This window comes from Elephantulus edwardii, unplaced genomic scaffold (genome assembly GCF_000299155.1).
Source record: "Elephantulus edwardii isolate Elephantulus edwardi_28Jun2011 unplaced genomic scaffold, EleEdw1.0 scaffold00024, whole genome shotgun sequence".
Classification (NCBI taxonomy): Eukaryota; Metazoa; Chordata; class Mammalia; order Macroscelidea; family Macroscelididae; genus Elephantulus; species Elephantulus edwardii.
In genome coordinates this window covers 22,355,129-22,381,602 of record NW_006399774.1, presented here as the reverse complement: position 1 = coordinate 22,381,602, position 26,474 = coordinate 22,355,129, and the positions used below count along the sequence as shown (strand labels likewise).

The 26,474-nt window shown below is 52.1% G+C and overlaps 1 protein-coding gene across 1 annotated transcript in view; it reads left to right on the top strand.

The window, feature by feature from the left end:
- The first annotated feature begins 3,160 nt into the window (after nt 1-3,160).
- Nucleotides 3,161-26,474, top strand: part of UNC93A (unc-93 homolog A (C. elegans)) — a 40,650-nt gene continuing 17,336 nt past the window's right edge. Inside the window, exons 1-7 of the mRNA XM_006882834.1 lie at nt 3,161-3,247; nt 8,640-8,821; nt 9,998-10,227; nt 11,357-11,479; nt 18,826-19,034; nt 25,416-25,551; nt 26,166-26,297. Coding sequence (XP_006882896.1) covers nt 3,161-3,247; nt 8,640-8,821; nt 9,998-10,227; nt 11,357-11,479; nt 18,826-19,034; nt 25,416-25,551; nt 26,166-26,297 — 1,099 coding nt within the window. The remainder of the gene's footprint in view (nt 3,248-8,639; nt 8,822-9,997; nt 10,228-11,356; nt 11,480-18,825; nt 19,035-25,415; nt 25,552-26,165; nt 26,298-26,474) is intronic.

Sequence of the window (26,474 nt, the reverse complement as noted above, 5' to 3'; positions counted from 1 at the left end):
ACAGACCAGACAGCGGCCCTGGTGCTGTGGCTGCTTAGAGGTCTGCTGTATGCCTGGACGTGGGCCGTGGGGTCAGCACGGTGGCCACTGCCGAGCCGTGCTGTCCCTCCTCTTACAGTTCCTCATAGGTCTGTAGTTCTGCTGGACGTGGGCGGCGGTAGCCGTGCCGAGCCGTGCTGTCCCTCCTGTTAGGATTTCTCATAGGTCTGTTGTTCGGCTGGACGTGGGCCCTGGGGTCAGCACGGTGGCCATTGCCGAGCTGTGCTGTCCCTCCTCTTACGGTTCCTCATAGGTCTGTAGTTCGGCTGGACGTGGGCGGCGGTGGCTGTGCCGAGCCGAGCTGTCCTTCCTGTTAGGATTCCTCAGAGGTCTGGTGTGGCCGTGGGGTGAGCTCACGTCCAGGTGAAAAGGGGGACTGTTTTTCCTTCTCCTTCTTGGCTGATGACCTGCTTGGTGCCCAAGAGTCTCCCTTTCCTCTGACCTCTTTACTTTGGGCTGGTAATGCAAGCCACGTGCCGATCATGCCCTTGTCCTGTGGAAGTGGGGGGGGCCTGTGTTCTAGGCTCCCCAGGCCCACAGACAGAGGGGCCTTCTGTCCTGGATGGGCTCCACCCAGGGCCTTGCCCACATCTGACTCAACACATACAGAAATGGGATGAGCTGGCGTGGATGCTAGCAGGGGCTGCTGAGGTAGGCTGCATCCATTTTTTGCGTGTGGGAGAGGCAACGATTCTGCAGGACCAAGGGTAGAATGTTAGGAATTAAACTGTGTCCTGAAATATGTGTCAGAATCCTGGTCCCTGAACCTGTTTGGAAACACAATGGTCTTTGTAGGTTAATGAGGCTTTAGCAACATAGGGTGTGCCCTGTGTGGGCCCCTCTGAGACGTGACAAAGCGGGAATGGGGAGACAGATGCCCAGGATGAGGGCTGAGAGCCAAGTTGAACAGGAGCTGACCCAGGTGAGGGTCACCCCAGGGCTGACAGCACTGCCCCTCAGTTTGTGTCCCGCACACAGGCTCCTGATCTGTGAGAAACCAAGGTCCTCCTCTCTTGTCTGAAGGCTCCCACCTGGGGTGTTCGAGGTCCCCAGGGCAGCACAGTCAGTTATACTTGGAGGCTGGTGCCAGCTGACGCTGCTTTGAGAAGCCGTCCCCTCCACGAGGAGCAAGACAGGTGTGTAAAACCCATTTGTCATTTTGAAAAAACTCTCTTCGTGTCAACAAAAGGAAGGAGCTGGGAGGGAGAGGATGAAAAACAAACATACAAGGAGGATTTCAGTCATGGATCCTGGCTGGGAGAAGTCCAGAGAGAAGGACGCAGACAGACAGGTAGGACCTGGAACTAAACAGGTGGCCGAGGTGTGCTCCAGGCCCATCTGGCTGCCGAGTAGATGCAGCTGGACCATGGGAAGAGTCAGGGTGAGTGGCACCAGAAGCTGAGCTCAGAGCCGGCCAGGAAGTCCTGGAAGGAAGAGCTGGAGAGTGAGCAGCAGAGGAGGAAAGGAGGACAGCAGACGAGGCTGGACAGCCTTCATCCCAGCCCCAAAGCACACGCGACTCACGGGCTGCGGCAGGCAGGCCAGGCCTCTCAGAAGCACAGATACTTACATCTGGGCTGGGAACTGAAGGGTGAGTGGTTCGAACCTACCAGACGCTCCTCAGTCTCTTCCATAAAGATTTTCAGCCCCGGAAACCTGACAGAGCATCTGGATGTCAGAAGCCACTTTGATGGTATTGGGTTGGGTTGGGTTTTATCGGTAGACCAGAAATAAAGTCAATGAAAGTCATGTCCTGAGCAGCAGGGTCCATGCTGTGATGGTTTCTCTATGTACTGCTCATGTCAGGGGTTCCTCTCAAAGCTAAGGTGGCACTTAGGGCGCTCGAGAACTCAGCGCTCTGTGCTCTGTATTTGTGTAGTGAACTTCTGTAGCCTCTACCCCTCACCATTTTTTCAAGAGGAAACAGGACTCAGAGAACAGCAAGCCCTCCTGGGCTGGCCTCACTGAAACGGCCCAGCGTTGGGGTTTGAACCCAGAGCTTTGCTCTCTCCCTGGTAGCATCCCCCATGCTGGCCTCGCTCTCCAGTCCGTGGGAACAAGATGAGGACCCTTCACTTGCTCTGCCCCTTTATCGATGTTCCTTGGAGACAGACCTGCCTCCCTACATGGCACAGGCTGCCTGCCCAGCAGGGCCAAGAGCTGTTGTGGTTGTTGTACTACGGACTCAGCGCCGTCCATAGCTGACCCTCCGGCGGGCTTTCAGAGTCTGTAAAAGGCACCGGAGGAGATTGCCCATCCTTTTCCCATGGAGCAGCTGGTGGCTTTGAACCACGTGCCTTTGGGTTGGCAACTCAGCTCCTTGGCACTCGGCCACAGAGCTCCCTAGCACGGTGAGCCTTGCCAATGAACGCAGGCAGAAGGGACAAGGGACGGTCAGTGTGGCAGTGCCCCACGCAGACTGGAACTCTCCCCGGTGTGGACCTGGGCCTCCATGAGGGGGGTTAGACGGTTTGTTGTTGAGTAGCATCAAATGATGTGGAGAAGCGGATTTTGCATATTGTGAAGTATTAGATACACCTAAGTTCCTGTTCACGTATATAAATGTTTTAAATCACAGCACTGTTATAAAGTCCTTTCTCTCTGAGGTCCTGGGACTTTGTTCCCAAGATCGTACAATTACATTCACGTTTTAGAAGTTGAACTATGGATCTTGGTGTTAGCGAGTTTTAGATCTTGAATGCTGACGGGCAGCTCAGGGTATGCACCATCAGCACTTCTTGTCGTGTGTGTGTGTGTGTGTGTGTGTGCGCTCGTGCGTGTGTGTGTACGTGTGAGTGTGTGTCATCACTTTATAACATGACGAGATCTACCAGGAACTCACGATTGGGAAAGTCACCACACACAGGACGAGAGTTAGCTAACCTTTGACCTCTTAGGAAAGTGCTGTTTCTGTGGAAGACGGAGAACAGCCCTCAGCTGGCCTTGGGGTGTCTCTGATAACCAGGTCTACCAGGCAGCAGCTGAGGACTGACACACCTTGACTCAGGCAGGAAAGAATGTAGCTTCTCGCCACACACGGCCTCTCCTGTCCCTCTCTCCGTCTGCTCTAGGCGGCCCGGACTCCCACAGCTGCTGATGGTCAAGGCATGCGACTGGCACAATGGACCACAGCCTGAAGAATGTGCTGGTGGTCTCTCTCGGCTTTCTCCTGCTGTTCACGGCCTATGGAGGGCTACAGAACCTACAGGTAAGTGCTGAGGGTGCCAGGTGGCCTTCTCATTGTCTGAGCATCCCTGGACTGTCCAGAGCCTGGAAAATGGGGTCTGGTCACACAGCTTCTTTTTGTCCTGTCCACCTTGTGTTTCTGGCTTCTGCAAATCACCCTGTGGAGTACACAGCAGTTTTCTCTACACCCTCCTACAACACTGAAGGCATTGGCAAAAAATAAGGCCCCAGGAATCAATAAGATACCAATTGACATGTTCCAAATAACTGCCGCATCCCTGGAAAATGCTCACCAGGTAGTTTCCGGAAATTTAGAGGACAGCTTCCTGGCTAAACAACTGGGAAAGATCCACATTTGTTCCCAGTCCCAAGAAAGGGAATCTAGCAGAATGTGGACATTATTGAGCAACATCATATCCGAGCAAAATCTTGCTAAAGATCTTCCAGAAATGTCTAGAACAGTCCACAGAGAGCTGCCAAAAGTTCAAGCTGGGTTACAAAGAGGCTGTGGTACCAGGGATATTGTTGCTGATGTCAGATGAGTCCTGACTGAAAGCAGAATACAAGAAAGATGTCTGTCTGTGTTTTATTCATTGTGCAAAGGCATTTGTGTGGATCATAACAAACTGTGGCTAACGTGGAGAAGAATGAGAATTGTGCTTATATGCAATCTAGACCTACAGACCAAGAAAACAGAGCAAACAGAGCAAGGGAACACTGCATGGTTAAAAATTGGGAAAGGTATGCATCAGGGCCGCGGCCTCTCTCCATACCTATTCAGTCTGTATGCAGAGCAATTCATTAGAGAAGCTAGACTCTGTGAAGAAGAGTGTGGCCTCAGGAATTGAAAGAAGGCTCATCAACAACCTGCATCATGCAGATGACACAATTGTACTTGCTGAAGTTGAGGAGGACCCGATGTGCTTGCTGCAGAGGGTCAGGGACTACAGCCTTTAATATCGATCATGTCTCAACATCAAGAAGACAAAAGTCTTCACCACGTGCCACTAGGAAACATGATGGCTGAAGAAGAGATTGAAGTTGTCAACAATTTCCTCTTGCTGGATGCAGCCCACACCCTTGGCACCAGAAGTCAGGAGATTGGGAGACATAGCATTAGGAAAATCTGCTGTCAGGGACTTCCACAAAGTCCTGAGGAGGAATGACGCCAGTTTAAAGACTTAGGTGTGCCTAATCCAAACCACAGTCTTTCCAATCCCCTGTTGTACGTCTGAGAGCTGGACAGTGACTCAGGATGATTGAAGAGTCAATGCGTTTGAGTTCTAGTGCTGGAGAAGAGTGCTGAATGTGCCACAGATTCCCAAAGGAACAAACAGATTATGTCTTGGAGAAAGTGTAACCAGAATGTTCATGGAGGCTAAGATGGTGAGACTTTGTCTCATATATTTTGGACATGTTACTAGAAGAGGCTATTGCTTGGAAAGGGGCACCAGGCTTGGAAAGGTGAAAGGTCAGCAAAGGAGAATACCCCCAATGAGATGGATTGGTGAAGGGTCTGTGGCAATGCACTCAAATGTGTCAAGAATCAGAAAGATGGTTCAGGACAGGAAAGTGTTCACATCTATTGTTCACCGGGTCACTACAAGCTGTGCTCGATTCACCCACACCTAACAACAAGAAGCCCTTCACCGACACGCAGTTCCCTAAGGGGCGCCCTGGGTGTACAAAGATTTACGTGCCAGACTGCTAATGGAAAGCGAGGTGGTGCAAAGCCACTCAAGGTATCTCAGAAGGAGCAGTGCTGGAGACACTCTGGACAGTCCCTCTGCACATGGGGGTCACCATGAACGGGAACCCGTGTGACAGCAGACAGACTCACTCACCACCTAACATGGGCCCCACCCTTGGACGAAGCGAGCAAGGACTTGGCCAGGGCTTTGCAACGAGCCAGGCTTCTTTGCCTTCGGGGAGGCTGCACACATGTGATGAAGTAAGGAGAAGTGCGATACATGGCAAACCATTGTCAATTCTGAAATTCTGAGGCTCCCTACTCTGGGTTTTAGGATCAGAACTCTCACTGGGCCTGCAAGAGCTAATCCCAAGCAAAGCTGTGAGCGCTCATCAAGCCGTCTTTGTACTTCAGATCTTTTATGGGTTTTTCTAAAGGGCCTTGGTAGTGAGAGGTTTTAGGCACTGGGAAGCTAACTGACAGATCAATGGTTCAAGTCCCCCAGCCGTCCATCAGCAGGAGGCTGAGACTGTCTGCTCTGGTGAAGGGTCACGCCTTGGAAACCCTGAGGGGAAGGTCTATGCTGTCCCATGGGTGTGCTACGGCTTGGGCTTGACAGCGGGGTCTTTCATTTCAGCCCGTGTTTAAGAAGCTTCGGTGGTGTGGTGCTTAAAGCGTTTGAGTGGTGGTGGGAGCACACCGGTCCCTGTGGCTGTGACAGCCTTGGGAGCCAGGGGCAGCCCTCCTTCACCCTGAAGCGTTGCTGTGAGTCAGAAGTGAGGGCAGTGAGTAAGGTGACCTTGCCTCCTCTAACCACTTCCTCCAAAAACTCTGGCTAGGGTTGTTCGGGCTGTGGGTTCACTGGACATGTGTCTCCCTGGGAGGGATGAGGCTGCTCAGTCCAGGGGCTCACCGGATGTGCTATGCATCCCTGAAGGGGCTGGGGTTGATCGGGCTGTGGGTTCACTGGACTTGTGTCTCCTTGAGGGGGACAGGGATGTCCACAGCCTGTGGGTTCATTGTGCATGTCTCTCCCTGAGGTGGACAGGGTTGTTCAGGCCGTGAGTTCATGGCACGTGTTGTCTTTCTGGGATGTCCATGGTTGTTTGTGGGTTCACTGCATGTCCCTGAGGGACCATCCCCATGGACACACCTCTAGGGCACCAGGGACTGACCAGATGTAGAATCATAGCTGGGCCAGCCTCCTCTTTCATTGCTCAGGAAGAAGTCAAAGGGCCATCGCCTGTGGCCTTCAGGAAAAGGAATGTTCTGAGACATGGTGCAAAGTGGGGTTTTGTCCAATGCCGTCTGATGGTGCTGTATACCCAAATTCATCAGCGCCTGCCCAGGAGAAAGGTGGACCATCTCCACACATACGCTTCGCAGCCTCCGCACGGCTCGGGGGCCAGCTGCTTCGGGCCCCAGTAGACAGCAGTAAGGTTGAGTTTTGAGTTGATGGTTTATCAGCCAGCGATGCGGATGAGGCCCACTGTGGGCCCGGTGTTGAACAGATGAACTCAGCACTCCGCACGCAGGGTGGTGGCAGGAAGGGAGAGATTCTCGCCTCATCTGGAGGAAGAAGCCTCAGCTCAGCGTTGAGTTCTAGCTGACGTGATCCTCCCTGGAGCCCTTCAACCTGTGTCTGGTTTGGCCCGTGGAGGTTTCAAAGTAACGTGGAGGTGAAGCAGGAGGTGGTCTCTGCATCGTCACTCACCAGAGTTTGTCTGAAGAACTCGTCCGGCTGCTCTGAGTCCCTGTCAGAGAGCAAGTCTGGCTATTTTCAGGATTTCTAGTTTATTCGGCACTTGTCAATAAGTGTTTATGTTGACGAGGCATGGAGTACATCTTGCTTTCAGAGGAATGGTGCTCCGTGTCCCTCCTGCCGCAGAAATGATGACCTGTGGCTTCGAGGCCAGTGACTGCAGAGGAGGTTTCTGTTACCGCTCAGACAACCCAGCCCGCCAGTCGAGTGGTCAGGACCTGCCAGCCGTGACCAGGGAAGGGTCCCACCAGCTGAGTGGTCAGGACCCCGCACGGAGAGGCTGCCCTCCATGCCCAGGGAAGGGTCCCACCAGCCGAGTGGTCAGAACTTCTCATGGAGAGCCTGCCATCTGTGATAATTTGGGAGGAGATGGCTGTGGACAGAGATGGGGTGAGAAGAGCTTTCTGGAGGAAGGATGATGACAGAGTAGGGCCAGGGAGTTTGGGCTCTGCCTTGGGGACAGGGAACCACAGGACACGGGGTCCAGTAGCACTGTGCAGGGACACTGGGACAAGGCCTTCTGATTTGTCCAGAGGCTGAGAAGGAAGGCGCTGTACCACCCTGGGACTGAATGTGTGGCTTTGGAGGCCTGTCACTGCGGCCTGGGGCTCTGCCCGCCAGGATGAGTTCTGTGTAGGACTGCACGGCAGCCTGGTGTCCTGAGACCTCCTCTCTCCCGCACTCCACACCTCTGCACCGTCCACCTTTCAGCAAAGGCATTGCCTCGAGGAGGAACTGACTCATAGCTGACCCTCCAGCAGGTCTTCACAGGCTGCAGATGATGTGAGAGGAGACTGACCATCTTTCTCCCACAGAGCTGATGGTGGCTTTGAACTGCCGGAGAAGTGCCACCTCTGAGCTAGCAGTGACAGCCCCTCTGGAACACGGCAGCAGGGTTGGAGGGACCTGGACTGGCAGAGCGCTCTCTGGGGCACTGGCAGTCCAGGGTGAGGGCCTCCCTCCTGACCCCTGTGAGTTTGGCACACACATGTCCAGTGCCCATCTGCTCACTGAATGGCCCGTGAAGTGAATCCTGCCACGGTTCTGTGGCGGGATGATGAGGCCACCTGACACCCCTGTAGACACTCTGTCCTGCCCCGGGCCTTCCCTGAGCTGCAATCACTGGACGGCACTGCGTTTGCTCCAGAGGGTAGTTTACTGTGCAGACACTAGACACACTCAAGTGCCCATCTGAAGTTGTCAGTTCAAGTCCACCCAGTGTGTCAGGGAGACGAGCCTGATCTGCTTCCAAAAGGCCCAACCTGAAAACGCAGTGGGGAATTCTCTGTGACACGTGAGCTTGTCAGGAACTGGAGTCACATCTTCTCGCTCCTTCCCTTCCTCCTCCTCTTCTGCCTCCCCTCCTCTCTTCATCCTCCTCCTCCCCCTCCTCCACACACTTCTCTTCCTCCTCACCCTCCTCCTCTCCTAACCCTCCTCCCTCTCTCCTTCTCCTCTTCCTCTTCCTCCTCCTCCTCCTCCTCAGACCGTTTGGCTTGCTCTCACTGACTCTCAGGACACTCTGTTAAGCCCATGGCTCTCCACCTTTCAGTTGCTCCTTCGCCTTCCTCTCTCTGTAACCTGACTCTGCAGGAGGTGAGAGCAGAGAGGCCTCTCCCCTGGGGCCGGCCAGTCACCGTCCACCATACCCTGCAGCACCTCCTCTCCCTCAGACTAGAGAAGGCTCCTGGGGTGACACACATGGCTGGCAGCTAATCAGCACCCTAAGGGCTGGTGGCTCAGAGCCGCTCAGCAGTGCTCCAGAAGACCTTCAGTTTGCATTGCTGAGAGACAAGCCCACAGGCAGCTGTCTGTCCCTCAGGGCCACCAGGACAGAATGTGATGAGGGGTGTTGGCTCACTTGCGGCCATGTAGGTGCTGTGCCCCCCACTGACAAAGATGACCACAGGGCCCCCCGCTGGCAATGTGGGCCTCCCCTGACCGGCCCCTCTGTGTCCACAGAGCAGCCTCCACAGCGAGGCTGGCCTGGGCGTCACTGCGCTCAGCACGCTGTACGGAGCCATCCTGCTGTCCTCCATGTTCCTGCCCCCGCTGCTCATCAGGAAGTTCGGCTGCAAGTGGACCATCGTCGGCTCCATGTGCTGCTATGTGGCTTTCTCCCTGGGCAACTTCAAGGCCAGCTGGTACGCCGACTCGGGGTGCAGGCTCGGGGCTCCCGGGCTGGCGCTGAGGGTGTGAGCTCCAGGACTTCCTGGCTAGACCTCGGAGGGCAGACTCAAGGACCTCTGGGCTGGACCTTGGGGCGTCGGCTCAGGTTTCTGAGCTGGACCTCAGGGTGCACACTCAAGGACTTCTCGGCTGGACCTCAGGGTGCAGGGTGGACCTTGGGTGGTGTCCTGTTTGGAGTTTGCACCTCCCTCCCCCTACATAAACACACACTGCCTCCTGGACTTGCCAGCTTTATCCAGAATATGCTCCGTTTCAGTGACGGCCAGTTACCTGGGTTTCTTCCCCTTTCCCCAAGTAGGGCTGCTCCACTCCTGTCCCAGCTCTGTGCTGCCACTTCCTGGTGGTACAGTGGTTTGTTGCCTGCCTGATAACTGAAAGGCCAGCAGTTCAAACCCAAGAAGAAAAACAAGGAGGTCTACTTCCTGAAAGATTGTCCATCCACGGGCTCCTCCCTTCAACACTTGGTGGCCTCCCGTCGGTTCTGCAGCTGCGGATCCTCCAACGGGCCACACGTCTTCCTCTCACACAACAGCTGGTGGCTTCCAGCCCCCCCTTCCGCTGGCAGCCCAACATGGCAAATCCCATGCATCGCTGGGGCTCCTTAGACGGCAGCCTTGGAAACCGGAGCTCTGCTCTGTCCTGCCAGGCTGCAATGAGGCAGCTTAGACACTTGAAAGAGCCCTGGTGGCAACACAAGGTTGCTGGTTCAAACCCACCAGCTGTTCCCACTGAGAAAGTGTGCAGTCTGCTTTCACACAGAGTAGACAGCGACAACCCGAACACAGTCAGAACCGGCAAGGCTGACCGCCAGCTGGCCCTCTGGCGGTTTCCTGAGCCTGTAAATGCCAATGGGAGGAGGCCATCCAACTTCCTCCCTCAAGGCCACTGTGGGGTTTGAACACGCAGCATCAGCTTAGCAGCACAGGTCTGCAGACCACAGCTCCGCCTGGGGAACCCTCAGGTCCTGGGCCCTGGTCTGCAAGGGCTGCAAGACAGGCTTGGCCCCGTGGTTCTGGTCAGCCCACAAGCTCGTAGAACTCAGGGTGGGGCCATGGTTTGCCTTTGGGCAAGTGCAGGGAATGGGCAGGGACACCATGGCACCTGAAGGGAGTGACCGCCCTTTCCTGCAGGTACACACTGATCCCCACGTCCATCCTGCTGGGGCTGGGTGGCGCCCCGCTCTGGTCCGCCCAGTGCACCTACATCACCACCTTGGGGAACATGCATGCCAGCAAGGTGGGCAAAATGGGCAGAGACGTGGTCAACCAGTACTTCGGCATCTTCTTCCTCATATTCCAGTCCTCTGGGGTGTGGGGCAACCTGATCTCATCGCTGGTCTTCGGTCAGACACCCACCCAAGGTAAGACGTGAGGACGCCCCAGGGGAGCAGGGTGACTGGCCAGCTCAAGGATACGTCTCCATGGGTGACATCTGGGGGTGATCATAGATGCACTTAACCGGAACGAGAACAGAGGGTTCGGGTTCAAGTCCACCCAGACAGCTTCGGAAGAATTGTTTACCAAATCCTGCAGCCCGAAACTGACCAAACATGTGGTCAAGGTGTGTGATCTCAAGCCCCTGAAAGCCCGCTGGGGTCAGCTTGAGTCATCAGTTCTGACTGAAGGAAGAGGCGGCTCTGGCCTCTCGCTGGTGGGTCAGCGTGTGAGCAGACCTGAGCTCGCCCAGGCACGAGCTGGCACAGAGTGTGTCCTTCCCGCTGGGGAGCATCATCCTCGCCTGCGGACGGGCAGTGCCATCTCCCTCGTCCTGTGTCCTCCAGTCCTGCTCGCCCATGAAATGTCTGGCCTTGGGGATGCTCAGTGACAAAGGTTCCCCCCTTCTTCATGAGGTCATCATTTCCTGAATGATGGGAAACCCCATCATCCCTCTAATTTAATCTGCGCTTATTGCAGCAGTGAGGTAACGGACACAGGGATCCCCGTCCGTCCCAGTGTCAGCGGGGCCCTGAAGGGATGGACAGGAAGCCCAGGCCAGCTGGGAACCTGCCTTCACGTGGCTCTCACTGGCCAAGGACAGCAGATACAGGGTGTCATGTGGTGGGACTTCTGCCATGGGAGCCGCAGACACTGGCCGTCCTTTCCTAAGCGGCACGCCACCTGTCTCAGTGTTTATAATGTGGGTGCTGGTTGAGAACCTGTGGGGTGCAAATGTTCTCTCAGCAGATGATGCTGGCCTGCAGACACGTCACAGAGCAGCCAGTCCAGGGCCGGGGTGCTGGTGTGGCACAGACATGTGACGTGACAGTTCACCTGGCAAAGCCGCTGGTTTTGAACCTCTCGTTCACCCCACGCTGGTTCCTCCTGAACCTTTGCGGGAAGCGAGCGCCCTGCCTGCTGCTGACCTGAAGGTGTCCATGGCCGAGCGTGTGGCTCGCTGGGGCAGACGCATGTCCTGGCCAGTTGTGACACGTCCCCTGCCCCACCTGTCCCCCCGTCCTCACCGGCCTCACGTCTGCTCTGACTCTGCAGAGGCCATCACGGAGGACCAGCTCTCGTCCTGCGGGGCCAGTGACTGTCTGATGACTGGCGGGACCACCAACAGCACCGAGCACCCATCCCAGGTCATCTACACGCTGGTGGGCATCTACACAGGTGAGTGTGCCAGCAGGTCCTTGTCCACTGTCACCCCTCTCGGGTCCTGGATGGCCCAAGGCGGCCAAGCGCCCTGCCGTGGGAGGAAGGGCAGGTGTCTGCCCTCTGCTTCTGCAGGGAAAGTGCCCACCACACATGGCCACAAATGCGGACTCCATGTGAGGGCCGCGTGTGCCGAGGTCCTTGAACCAGGGCCCCTGCAGGGCCAGCGCCGTGAGGTACGAGGCGGGGCTCCTGCACCCACCTCCTCTTCTGGCCACTCTCTCAAGCCCCATGTGGCCTCACTTCCAATGAGGAGCTGGTGTCCCATGGGGTTGCCCACAGGACAGCAGGGCCCCTGTGCCAGGACAGGCCCCTGTGTGTAGCCTTACACACAGCCCATTTCTGAACGGGTTTGGGGTCACTTCATATTTGCTGGGTGCCCTGCCAATGACCCATGGTCTGATGGTGTGAGTGCCACCGCAACACTGCAGTAAGTGGAGGGGACAGCAAATGGAGTTTCAATGGCCACCTCTAAGGCAGTCTCCCCTGTAAGGATGTGCACCTGGACCCTGCTGCCGGGTCACTTGGAGTCAGTGTCCAGAGGGCAGCGGGCCTGGTGGACATCCTTTGGGAGTGGGTTTCCTGTCTCTGTTCTGTGCCGTCACTTGGGTTCACATTTGCAGCCTCACGGCCAACTGCAGAGCACAGCCGTCCCCCACCTGGAACTCAGGAGATGAAGCGACCTGATGAAAAGGAGGCCCCGTGCAGGGGCCACTTGGGCTCCGCGCTGGCCCCCAGGAGCTTCATCAGAGTGCCAGGGGTCCTGAGCCTCTGAGGTGTGTGTTTAGCCAGACGAGGATGGAGCCCCGCCGGAAGCCACAGCTGGAAAGCAAGGTGTGCCCGCTGCTGGCCAAGAACCTCCAGGAGTGCAGTGTCCATTCACTGAGCTGGGAGCCCCGTGGTGAGCTGACTGTGGTAGATAGCAGATTTGTGTCACCTTGTGAGAGACATTCGATTAGAGACAGAGAAAAGAGAGCTGATCTCTACTGCCTTAGAGGAACACCAGGCCTCTTGGCGCAGGGCGTAGGACCTCATGTTGTACAGAGCAGTCTCGACACTGCAGGAGGAAAGGGACGAGATCAGCTAGCCTGGATTCATCAGCGTTCTCCAGGCTCTGTGTGTCATCTCTGTCGGGCGGAGAACAAACGGTGCAGATGACAAGACATCACAAAGCCGTGCAAACCCAGTGCTGGGGCCAGCTCACTGCAGCCCAGCAGGACGAGGGGGAGCTGCCAGGTTCCCAACACTGTGTCTTTACAGATGCAGAATAACATGTTTTTTCCTTGAAATGCAGCAAGATCCCCAGCTCACTCCATACAAAACCATCTCAAAGTGGACCCAGGACCTAGGACTAAAACCAAGGCCTATAAATTCATTCGAGAAAGACTTGGAACAACTCTAGAGGCCCTAATCCGCAGCATAAACAGTCTCCCAAGCATCCTGAAAAACCTACAAACCAAGAAAGGATAAAATAGATGAATGGGACCTTCCAAGAATCAAATCCCTATGTACATCCAAAAACTTCTCCAACAGGATAGAAAGGGAAGCCACAGACTGGGGAAGAATTATTTGGCAATGGCATATCTGAGAAGGGACTTACATCTAGAATTTATAGAATATTTGAGCACCACAACAAGATAAAGGTAAACAACCCAATTGAAAAAATGGGCACAGGATATGAACAGACACTTCACCAAAGAAGACATTCAGATGGTGAACACAGAACACAAGAAGAAGCGTTCAAAATCCCTAGCTCTAAGAGAGATGCAAATCAAAACAACTATAAGATATTATGTCACCTCAGTAAGAATAGCAAAATTTAACAGAACAGCAAACATCAAATGTTGGCGAGGTTGTGGAGAAACCGGAACACTTATCCGCTGTTGGTGGGAGGGTAAAATGGTGCAACCACTGTGGAAGGCGGTATGGCGCTTTCTCAAAAAGTTGCAAATAGAGATATCATTTGACCCAGCAATTCCACTACTGGGAATATACCCCAAAGAGACCGTAACTGACATCCAAGCAGATCTATGCACACCCATGTTTATCGCAGCTTTGTTCACAATAGCAACGAATTGGAAACAACCCAAGTGCCCATCAACAAATGAATGGATAGAGAAGCTGTGGTATATTCACACAATGGAATACTATGCTACATTGAAAAAGAAGGAACTCATGCAATATTATTCAAAATGGGTGACCCTGGAGGAAATGATGCTGAGTGAAATATCTCAGTCACAAAAGGACAAATATTGCATGGTGCCACTGTTGTAAAACAGGACTGACATCAGGGTTGGGGAACCTAAGAAAAGTGGGGTAAATAATGTATCCTGCATTGAAACAGATGAGGGAGACAACTGTTTAAAAGGAATATAGGATTAGGTTATTTTCATGCCAAGTTTACAGAAAAAGAAATGCATAGTAAAGTGAACTGTGGATGAGGGGGTGCGAATTGTGTAACAATGAAAGAATTTTTTTTCAAAGAGAAAAATTAACTGTGGGGAGGGGTGGGCAGGGAGGGAAATGTGCAACAATTAACGAATGGGGGAAATTAAATGGAAAGAATATGCTGTAAAAAAATTTGTTTTAAAAATTGAGACGGCCAACCTTTCACTTAGTGGCTGAGTGCTTAAGCAGTGTCCCAGCAGGGTCACACGATGTCACGGGAGATGCTTACATCACCAGTCACCACACCGAGACCGTTACTGTCCGCCCGGCATGGTGCTGCGGTGGCCTGCGTCCTGCTGTGATGGTGGTAGCTGTACCACCAGTATTTAAAACACCAGCAGGGCCCCCCATGGCGGGCAGGCATCTGTGGGGTGTCCTGCCCATGACTAAGAGGGAGGCCTGACAATGTGTTAACCACAGCCAACAAGTGCACGCAGGACATTGTCTGTGGCAGCCTGGACGGTGAGCACCATAGTGGACACCCATAGAGCAGGGACACCTCAGTCCTGGACATGGGGCGGTGGCAGCCTGGATGGTCAGCACCATGATGGACACCCACAGGGGAGGACACATCAGTCCTGGACATGGGGCAGGGCCAGGTGTGTCCTCTGTGCTCCCTGGGTCTCTGGCTCTCCCTCGGTCCCTGGGTCAGGAACAGCTACCAACTACAGCAACATAGAACTGGAGAAGTACCAGCCCTCAGTCAGGAGACGGCTGAACAGCACCAAAAAGTCTTAACCACCACCAAGTTGGTTCCACCTCACAGTCCTCCCACCGGGTTTCTGAGGCTAAAATCTTATGAAAGGTGATGGCCCATCCTTCTCCTGCAGGGAAGCTGGTGGATTTGAACTACTGACCTTCCAGCTAGTGGTCCGATGTGTTAGACGTTAGGCCGCCAGGATTCCTTGTGTGGACAGTAATACAGAGGCTTGGTCATTAACTTTTATAATAATAAAAACTTGGGCCTTTCAAAAGTGGACATATGGGTTTCCTTATTTATTTTGGGTTGGGTTTTTTTTTTTAAATATATAATTCATTCTCAAAGGATCCCAGGTGACCCAGTTCATGGTGTTGGGCTGCTGACCTAAAGTTGGGAGATTTGGTTCCATCAGATCTCAGGAGAGAGGTGGGCGTCTCTCTTGTGATGTTTCCCACTGTGGGAACCTGGTGGAGGGTTGACATGAGTCTCAATGGGCTTGACAGCAGGGGAACTTTGTTCTCATCACATGTTCAAAGGGCTCAAAGTGCCGAAGGTCACGTGGAGAAAGGCCTGCTCCCCCGTGTCCTGTCCCCCCTGCTCTGCTCCCTCCGGTCACCCTTACCATCCCTCTGTCTCGGAGTACACTGGAAGTGGATTAAGAAATCTTCCACATGTACCACCTCTTCCTGGTGGGACATCCTGACACGGATTCCACCATTCGTACACTGAAGGCCTTGGACACCCAGACCTGGAATGGAGACAAGGTGTCCCAAGTGGTCACGACCTCAACTCCGAGGGCCAGTCTGCACCTAAGGCACCTCGATGGAGGCTGCAGAAAGAGAAAGAGCCTCTGGAGCTGATCAACTCCAGGCTCCAACTTATGAAACGCATAAAATGTGTGCTGGGGTACAAGCGGACTCTGAAGGTGATCAGGCGAGGAAAAGCCAGCGTGGTCACCCTGGCCAACAACTGTCCAGCTCTGAGGCGGGAGTAGAGTACTGCATCATGTCGGCCAAGGCTCGTGTCCATCACTTGAGTGACAATCCTACTGAACTGGGTCCAGCATGCGGAGTATATTACAGAGTACACATGCCGGCTGTCATTGGGCCGAGTGACTCTAACCTCAGGAGTAGCATGTCAGAACAGACTGGCGCAAAATAAGCCATATCATATTTTTCTTCAACCAAATTGGCCAGAGTTTGTTTTAAAACATATACCACACACACAGAGAGAGAGAGAGAGAGAGAGAGCGCCCTCAGAGCCCCTCCTGCGGGCCAGTTCTCAGCTGGCGACCCTCTAGCCTGAGGCTCATACTTTAATGGAGGGAGGCCACTCATCTTTCTCCCACAGAGCTGACGATGGATTTGAACCACTGACAACTCCCAGCCTTCTGCTCAGCATGAAAGCACGCTGCAGACTACTCGTCAGCGCGCCTTTACGGGCCCATGACCCTCAGAGGTGAAACCAGCTGTTGGGAAAAGGCTCTCTGGAAGGGTGGGGTGAACTGAGGTGAAGGTCAAGGTACTGGGATATCTGGGGTCTCTCACCAATAGCGGTGCTCATGCCATGGAAGGGACGCAATAGCATGGAGAAATTGTTGAATAATATCAAGTATTAATGTCAAATGCAAGTAAAATGTTGATGAAAGATTCTTTTTAAATGGCTAAAACAATACATTGGCAGGAATAAAAATTGGAGCAGGTTTCAGAAGAGGCCCTGGCATACAAATACAATTGCTGATGTCCAGTGGGTCTAGACTGAAATCAGAGAATACCAGAAGGACATTTTATCAACTATGACAATGACCAAGGAGGATAGAAGGAGAATTGATGCCTTTGAGCTGTGGTGCTGGAGAAGAGTATTGAATGTACCATGGACTGCTAGGAAAACAAACAGATTCGTCCTGGAAAGGGTTAAACCGGGTGGCTTCTTGGAGGCAAGGATTCTGAGGCTCTGTCTAACATACTTTGGACATGTTGTGAGGAGAGATCGGTCCTTGGAGAAGGACATCATGCTTGGGAGGGTGGAGGGACAGCGCAGGAGGGGAAGACCCTCTATGAGGTGGATTGATTCAGTGACTGGGATAATTGGGATCGGAGTGTCAGAGACAGTGCGATTGGCACAGGGCAGAGCAGAGTTTAGGGCTGTTGTACATAGGGTCGCTATGAGTTGCAAGCAACTCGACGGCACATAACAACAACATGCAAAGGCATTTGACTGTGTCCATCACAACAAATGGTGACTAACATTGAAAAGCGCGGGAATCTCAGAACAATTACTCTCATGAGAAATCTGTATCTAGCCCAAGAGGCTCTTGTCTGAGCAGAAAAAGGGAATGGTTTCAAATCAAGAAGGTTATGTGTCAGGGCTGTTTCTCTAGACTCATTCAGTGTGTTTGCCGAATTCATTTAACTTCGTTAAGAGGAAGGTGGCCTCAGGATCTGGGAAGACTCATCAACAACCTGTGACACGTGGATGACAACCTTGTTTGAAGAAAGTGAGGAGGATTTGAAATGCTTGTTGCAAAAAAAATCACATTACAGCCTTCTATATGGATTGCGTTTCAATTAAATAAAACAAAAATCTTCATCACTGGACCAATAGGCAACATTATGATATTGTTGTTATTGTCATGTACCATCAAGTCACCTGCAACCCATAGCAATCCTATGTATACCAGCTCTGAAACCTGCCCTGTCCTGAGCCAGTCTCACTGATTCTGACACACCTACCCCCATTACCACAGTTACTTCATCAATCCATCACACCGAAGATTTCAAAGGGCAGCTCGGGAAGACAAGACAAATTATTATGATGAAGTGTGCAAGGAGCTGGAATTGGAAACTCAAAAGGGCCAGACTCACGTGGCATTTCTTAAGCTAAAGGAACTAAAGAACAAATTCAAGCCATGAGTAGTGGTGCTTAAGGATGCTATAGACAGAATATTGAATGATCCAGGAAGCATTAAAAGAAGATGGAAGGAGTATACAGAATCATTGTACCAAAAGGAATTGGCTGATACAGAAGAATTTCAAGAAAGAACAAATGGTCAAGACACAATGGTGATTAAGGGGGAATTTCAGGCTGCTCTGAAGTAATTGGCCAAAAATAAAGCCCCAGGAGTTAATGGCATACCAGTTGACATATTTCAACTAACAGATGCTGCCCTGGATGTGCTCACCAGGTTGTGTCAAGAAATCTGGAAGGACATCATGATAGATGAAAAAAAGATTTAATTGTCAATGATTTCACTTTACTTGGAGCAATCAAGAAATTAAAAGATGTGTTAAATGAGAAAATCTACTGTCAAGGACCTCTCCAGAGTGCTAAAGAGCAAGGATGTCCACTTAAAGACTAAGGTGCATGTGATTCAGGCCTTGGTCTTTTCAGTCACTTGCTATGTGTCTGAGAGCTGAACAGTGACTAAGGATGACAGAAGGAGAACTGATGCCTGTGAGCTGTGGTGCTGGAGAAGAACACCAAACATCCCATCGACGGCCAAGAGAACAAACACATGTGTCTTGGAGAAAGTGCAGCCAGAGTGCTCCTGGGAGGCAAGGATGGTGACACGTGCCGTGACATTCTTGGGGCATGTTGTCAGGAGGGATCATCCTTGGAAAAAGACACCATGCTTGGGAAAGTGAAGCATCAATGAGAGGAAGACCCTCACCAAGGTGGATTGACCCTGGAGCTGGAGCAGTGTGTTCGAGGACATCAGATGATGAGGGTGGCTGCAGGAAGGGTCACGGGTCAGAGCCGTTGCACATGGCGTTGTCGTGAGTTGTAGTGCACCTGGTGGCACCTGACAACAAGGTAATATGGCGCGGAGGGCAGCACTGACCGGCTGTCACGTGGCCAAGAAGCTGGAATCGAGGCAGCCTCTGTGAGGGCCCAGGAGACAACGGGGCGGGGGCACTGTGCCACCTGCCTGATGCCCCACACCTGGCTCAGTTCCCATCCTCCAGAGAAGCAGATGGTTGAGTGAGCACATGCAGACGGCCTGGCCCCTCTGGGGTTTGGCAGGTTTGGCCAAAGGAGAAATAGCTTCGTTACTCCAAGTGCAATCGGGCAGAGACCTGGTGTCTCTTGAGGGGAAAGGGGAGTTGGGCAGTGGTCAGTAGCTAGCACCCCACAACTGGTCTTCACCTCCCCTCAGGTTGCGGGGTGCTAGCCGTCCTGCTGATAGCAGTGTTTCTGGAACCCATCCAAGACATCCAGCAGAACAGCAAAGGGAGGACGTCATCTTCGTGGGCCAACTTACTGGCCACGTTCCAGCTTCTCCGAGACAAACGCCTGTGTCTGCTGGTGCTTCTGCCCCTGTACAGCGGGATGCAGCAGGGCTTTCTGGCCGGGGACTACACCAAGGTATGTGGGCCACATCCCGGGCGTGCCCGTGGCTCCTGCGAGCTCAGGGGGGCCCTGGCTGCTCCGCGGTCTGTCTTAGAGGAAAACAAGTGGGCATTCACTAACTAGTGTTAGTCAAACTTAGAGGAAAGTCAACCTCTGAAACAAGCTGACGAGGGAACAGAGGTGGAGAGATTTGGCACAGAAAGTGCCCAAGTCAATGCATGTCCTCGCCTGGCTTAGAGGGCCTAGGAACACAGAGGGAACCCCACCCAAGGCTGGGAGGCAGGATGTCCAAGTGTTACTGAACACAAGGGGCTCTTTCCATAGTCAATCGCCAATAAGACAAACGGATGCAATATCCATAAACACTTTATTACGCAGATCTGGGAGAGAGCGAGTCACCTCCAAGATTGCCTCCCTATCTGGGAGTGGTCATGAGCTTTTCTAGGAGAGACTCACTTAACAACACTTTTGTTACTAAAAAAAGAATTTCTTTTTTTTTCTGTAATTATATTTTACTAATTTTCATACACATTTACAGAGATTTTGGGTCTCCATTCATTCATTGTTGCACTATTCTCTCTACCCTCCTCCCAGTTTGTTCTTGTCCAAATGCCACAGTGCTTGTCAAAGCCAGTTCTGATTAATCTTCTTTGTCAGTGTGTCCTTTGCCATTCCCTATTACTCCTCCCTGAGAGAGACTTCACCCTGAGTCATAAGGAAAAGGGGATGGCGTATTCTCTTAGCTACTTCCTGCTGAAAAGGGATGCTGTGGGTTTCAGGGTGAAGATCTTCTCTCACTACTCTAAAGGGCCCCTTTGGCAGTAGGAAACACATAGACTATTATGGAGATTAATTTTGGAATTTAGATGCACTGTTATTGATTGTGCTTGGCCGTACATGTTCATATCCTTGAAGATGTATCATGGGGGTGTTGCAACCTAGAAGACACAAATTTGACTAACAAGTTATAAGTACATGAGTCAAAAATTATGGAAAAGTAAAAGAAAAGATTCTTTCATTGTTTTACAAACCCTCCCCCAGGTCCCCTCCACCATGTAGCCCTCGCTCTAGTCTCCTGTGATGACAGAAATACCTAGTTATATATCTCTTTTAAACAGTTTTCTCCCTCCTCTGTTTCAGTGCAGTATACATTATTGAGCCCATCTTACTCAGTCTCTCCCCAACCCCAAGGACAGTCCCATTCTACAACAGTGGCATCATGTAATATTTGTCCTTTTGTGACCAGGATATTTCACTCAGCATAATGTTCTCCAGAGTCAACCATTTTGAATAATATTGCATGAGTTCCTTGTTTTTTAATGCAGCATAGTATTCCATTGTGCGAATATACCACAGCTTCTCTAGCCATTCGTTTGTTGATGGGTAAAAAAAAGAATTTCTACACCTGAAAAGAATAGTTCATATTTTATTGTTGTTGTTGTTATGTGCCATCAAGTCTCTTGCGATTCATAGTGACCCTATGTACAACAGCCCTAAACCCTGCTCTGTCCTGTGCCAATCACACTGCCTTCAACACACCCATCCCGATTACCCCAGTCACTGAATCAATCCGCCTCATAGAGGGCCTTCCCCTCCTGTGCTGTCCCTCCACCCTCCCAAGCATGATGTCCCTCTCCAAGGACTGGTTTCTCCTTACAACATGTCCAAAGTATCTTAGACGAAGCCTCAGAATCCTTGCCTCCAAGGAGGAGCCCAGTTTAACCCTTTCCCAGATCTTCTTAGCAGTCCATGGTACCCTCAACACTCTTCTCCAGCACCCAGCTCAAAGGCATCAATTCTCCTTCCATCCTCCCTAGTCATTGTCCAACTCTGTGACACATAGCAAGTGATAGCAAAGACCATGGCCTGTATCAGACACACCTTAGTGTTCAGAGTGAACACCATTGCTGTTCATTACTTTGGAGAGGTCCCTAACAGCTGAGTTTCCCATTGCAATATGTCTTTTAATTTCCTGGCTGCTGGTGCTAAGAGTGTTGACTGTAGAGCCAAGCCAACTAAAGCTGTGAACAATCTCAATCTCTTCACTATCCATCCTGATGTTGCCAATTGGTGCAGTGATGAGAACCTTTGTCTTCTTGACACTGAGCCTCAATCCATATTGAAGGCTGCAGTCCTTGACCCTCTGCAGCAACAGCTTCATGTCCTCCTCAATTTCAGCAAGCAGGGTTGTGTCATCTGCATAACACTGATTGTTGATAGATCTGCCACCAATCCTGATACCACATTTCTCCTCATAGAGCCCAGCCTCCCTGATAATCTGTTCTGCATACAGGTTGAAAAGATATGGAGACAAAACACATCCCTGGCGTATGCCCCTCCCAATTTTGAACCATGCAGTGTTTCCTTGCGCTGTTCTGACCACTACCTCTTGGTCCAAGTATAGATTCCGCATTAGCACAATCAAGTGTTCTGAGTAGAGTTCATATTTAAGTACTAATAATTCAGGAAGGGCCCAGTCCCCTTCCTGGTAAATAGGCAAATTAAGTTACAATTTACATCTGACTGGGAAACAGCCTCAGAGAGATCTAGGTGAGATGCATTTCCTCTTCTGGTAAACAGGCAGATCAAACTTCTTTACATGACTAAAGACAGGAAACAGAATTTGGAGGCTAAGTAACTAGTTTTGCAAGCTGAAGAAAACTGAGGTTAGTTTTAGAATTATATAACTATAGTTTTATAACTGATACATATATCGAGAATTCTGAACTTTTTAATACCATCCTACCATCCCCCCCTCTTTTTATATAAGTCTTACATCTATAAGACAAACATATCACCCCATCACAAGATCCCCCATCCTGGGATAGTTGGGTTTATGATTCTGCCTAACAGCCTCTGAGCAATGTCAACCCACAGGAGGGGTCCTCATCTCCCTGAAGTCCGCCCCCTTTGAGCCTCTGGGAAGCACCCAGGCTGACCTGGGCAGCAAAGGCCAAGCCATCACATGAAGTCACGCTGGGCTCTTATGTCAGATTGACGGGGAGGGGGGAGCACTTGAAGCCATGAGCAACACTGGAGCTTCTAGGACAGACGTGAAAGCACCAGTTTGCAGCCTGTCGACAAAAATCAACTCAAGAGAGAGATGCGTGGGGTGAATAGCAAGGGGTGACCTAGGTATGGAATACAGGAGACTGGAGGTGTGGACTCCCCACATCTGCCACCTAGCTGGGCGCTCAGGGGAGCTTTTGGTTTGCTAGGAGGGTATGGACTACCTCCACCACCCCCACCCCCACCTGCTGACAAGCTTTTGCTGCTGTTTTGAGCATGGTCAGCTTTCTCTGTCTGTCACAGGGGCCAGTGTGGCCGATTGTTCTGTCTTGGGCAAACAGTAAAGATTAATCCGGCCATTGTTACTTAAAGCCTAAAGGGAAATTAATCTTTAACATAAATGGTTGAACTGAGCAGGACAGGGAACAGAGTTAATAAGACTTCAGCCCAGAAAGCAGGTAGGAATGGTGTGAGCAAGTCAAGCACCTCTGCCTCTTAAGGGAGTGGTGCACTTGTGCAAAGACCTCACTTATTTTTACGGTGCTAGCCACTTTGTGGGGAAATGTTTTCATCAAGAGGGAGCACGGATATAGATTAGAATTATGATAGTTGCTGTTATTACAGGAGCAAGTTATGCTTTTTAAGTGGAGAAAGGTTGCTAACTTAAGCTTTGCAAGTTTATGCTCAAAATACCTTCTACTCTTATGAGTCCACAGACTAGACTCCTTTTTAAGTGTTTTTGGTGATGCCTTGGACAGTGGTGGGAAGGTCTGAGGCACTGTGTCCCCAGAGGGAGGCAGGCGGTTTGTATTTTTATGAATAAGTGGCCAGGTTACAGGAGTATTAGATTTTCAAGGTCACCATACCAAGTATTAGGGGAGCTCTTGTGGTTTAGTGGTCGGCAATTGCTCCGCCTTCTCAAAGGCACATGGTTCAAATCCACCAGCCGAGAACAATGGGCAGTCTCCTCCCATGTGAAAACCCACTGGAGGGTCAGATATGGGTCAGCTCTGACTCCAGTGTACACAAAAAGAACAGCAAGTACTGCCTGATGGGGGCCAAGCGAGAGAGGCCGTGTTAGGCTTGGCAAGAAGTTTATTCCCCTACAATCTAGTTTGGGTTTTTTTGTTTGGTGTTTCGGGGTTTTGTTTGTTTGTTTACAATCTAGTTTTTGAAACCAACTCGTCCACTCCCCTAAGGGCAGGCATTACCATTAGATGGATGGGTACAGGCAGCATGCTGGAGCCGCGGACACTGGGCAGGGCAGGAATATAAACACAGCCAATAATCAGCTGCACTCCCAGACATCACTGTGAGTCAACACTTGCAGGGCGAGGGGAGGAAGGAGACCCTGTGGTCACAGCAGACCATCTCCGAGTGCCCAAGGCCGCCTCCTCTGAGTGCCAGGGCCTCCGCCTCTGTGTGCCCGGGGCCTCCGCCTCTGTGTGCCCGGGGCCTCCGCTTACTTACACGTCTTCTTCACACCCTAGAGGTGGTGGTGTTGTTACGCACCCTGGAGCCTGAACGGACCCAAAGCTAACCCTCCAGCAGGTTTTCGGAGGCTGTAAATGGTGTGGGGAGCTGGTGAACCGTGCACTTGGGGCTTCACGGTTCCTCAGCTCCTCACCACGAAGCCACCAGAGACCCGTTCCTAGAGGTGAAGATTTAGAACATGGCACTTAATTATGTCAGATCACAAAACAGGAGATAAGGACCCGGCTCTGAGGATCCTGCCCTCGGCGTGAGGCCTGTTGTTGCAGGAGTTCAATCCGCGGCACACTCTCGCCTTCAGCGTGCACGGAGGCGTAGAGCATGAGGCTGTAAGCACAGGTCTGTCATCACAGAGCTCTGCCCTCCCCCACGCCGCCTCTTCCTGTGTCAGCACGGGGTGCGACCCTCTCCATCTTGTCTGGGGCTGTGTCCCAATCATCCTTGTGTATCGTGCAGATTTATGCCACAGAGATTACAGGCAAATATAATTGCAAATCACACACTTTATGGGACACCACAAGGTCTGAAGCCCATTTGTAATTTCATATAAAAATCAATCCAGAAGGTAAGATATCAAATCTTTCCCCCCCTTTTTGTCTTTTTAAAATTTATTTAAATAACATTCAGTTTATTACAAATATTTAGTATTGGCTTCCCATATTTCCCCCTTTTGTTTTTATCATAATTATGTTATCATCTAGATGAGCATAAGATATCAAATCTTAACAATCAGTCAAGTCTTAATAGCCAAGCAATTGTGCCTAGTGACAAACTCTTCGTGGCCAGTGTTGGAACAAGCCCAAGGCTCCCCACAGCAGACAGTTCCTGTCACGTAGCCCAGCCAGGGACAGAGAGCAAGCCGTCCACATCAGCTCCCCGGTCTCCAGGCCGCAGTTCTGAGAGCCACATCTCTACTGCATTAGTCCAGGCAGGGAGTTACCCCCATCCAGGCCTCTCAGGGTCGGGGTTTCACCAATCAGAAGTGAGGTGTTTCTTCTTCCTGCTGTCAGGCAAGGTCCCTCTTGAAAAAGTAGCCTATCAGAAATTGGGGGGTTTCGTTTCAAGATTAACACATTGGGCCTCTGAGCTCTATATAGCATTTTTCTGGTCAACACCTTAAATCTTGGAGCCCTCATAGGGCCTCTTTCAATCAACACAGGGAGAGGGCACATTCTCTTAGCCTTGACTGTCTCACACTCACTGACGGCTAATCTCTAACATTGTAAACCTTAGCTTTCTAAGCTTCCCTCTACGTTTCTAAAAATCTGCCCTTAACCCCGGCCCACATTTCCTTACCATGTTCTAAACCTTGGCGTTACAAGCTTCATTCTATGTTTTTACAGGAGTGGCGTCCACTTCCTAAACAACATGCCCCTGGAAACTCTATGAAGTTTGATAAATGTCGATAGTTATAGAAAGGCTTCAGGCCTTTGCCTCGTAGGATTGCTGTGAGTAGCGCTCAACTCAACGGTCATCAACAACAACAACAACTCTTAACAGCAGCACGTGCTTTCTTATCAGCATCTAAAGTTCTAAACGTAGCTCCATTCTCCATTTCTAACAGTCCAGTGGCATCAGGCGGCCGTGGCGGTCTCTCCCTTTTCACAATGCCCCTGCCAGCCGGCCTCAACACAGTAGGTGTGCCCTCTTCTGGCAAACTTGCAGTCCTCTCCTAGATCATTTCAGCTAACTCCCAGACGTGTCCTCTTCACCCTCTCACTGTAAAGGGGGCTCAGCTCACTCTCCTGCCCTAGGGGTCACGTAGCCCGATGAGCCACGAGCCCCCTGCCAGATGGGCATTTTCCCATGAGCTGTGTCCCCTGACTGAGGTCTCCCTCATGGGCCCTGCGTCCTGCAGGAGACCGGTCTGACGCTTGGCCTCTCCCTCCCCCGCAGTCCTATGTCACCTGTGCCCTGGGCATCCAGTTCGTGGGCTATGTCGCCATCTGCTTCGCGGCCACCGACGCCCTGTGCTCCCTGCTGTACGGGAAGCTCAGCCAGTACGTCGGCCGGGTCTCCATCTATGTGCTTGGTAGGTGCAGCCCAGCCAGGTGCTTGTTCACTCTGTCCTCCCAGCGTGCGGAGCTGGCTCGTCCTCCTGCACCTCGGGGCCAGCGTGGACGTGACCTGTGTCCATGGGGACTGTACCTCATGGTCTACCTGGATGCAGGGCCGTGTCACCCCACGCCAGGCTCTGAGCGGGCGTGACCGATGGGAACCACACCTCAAGTCCACCCAGCGCCCAGGCTGCATTGCTCCTCCCTGGGCCCAGCATGGACGTGACCTGCGTCCACTGGTCATTCGGAAGCAGCTCCCTCAGCAGCAAGTTCACTCGAGGAGGGGGGTGTCTGAGGGGCAGCATGCTGGTCTCCCTCAAACGGTCCTCAGAGGGCCCTGCGGGGACCCATATGGGGGCACTGACCATCTCCATCCTCCCATGGCCTTCCTCCCCTCACAGTGTGACTGCAGATGGTCACAGAAAGGGCTTCTCTGTGTCCTTCCCCTAAGCCCACCCCCATCTCTGTCTCTGTGATACACCCTGGTGTCCCCTCCATTCTGGCAGGTGCCCTGGTGTTCCTCCCCTAAGCCCACCCCCACCTCTGTCTTGGTGACACCCACACTCTGCTGTCCCTTCCATCCCGGCAGGGGCCCTTGTCCACCTTGGCTGCATCGTGGCCCTCCTGCTATGGAAACCACACCCTGACCAGCTGGCTGTGTTCTTCATCTTCTCGGCCCTCTGGGGAGTGTCGGACGCTGTGTGGCAGACCCAGAACAATGGTGAGGCCAGGTCCTGAGAGGGCCAGGGCATGGGAGAGGTCCTCCTGAGGGGACAGACAATGAAGGTCAAGGCTTCCATCTTTCTGCAAGGGACAGTCATGGCAAGGGACAGAGAGGGCCATGATGGGGAGTGGGGGATAGCCTTGATCAGGACAGGTTTCAGTCCTCCCGTGGAGG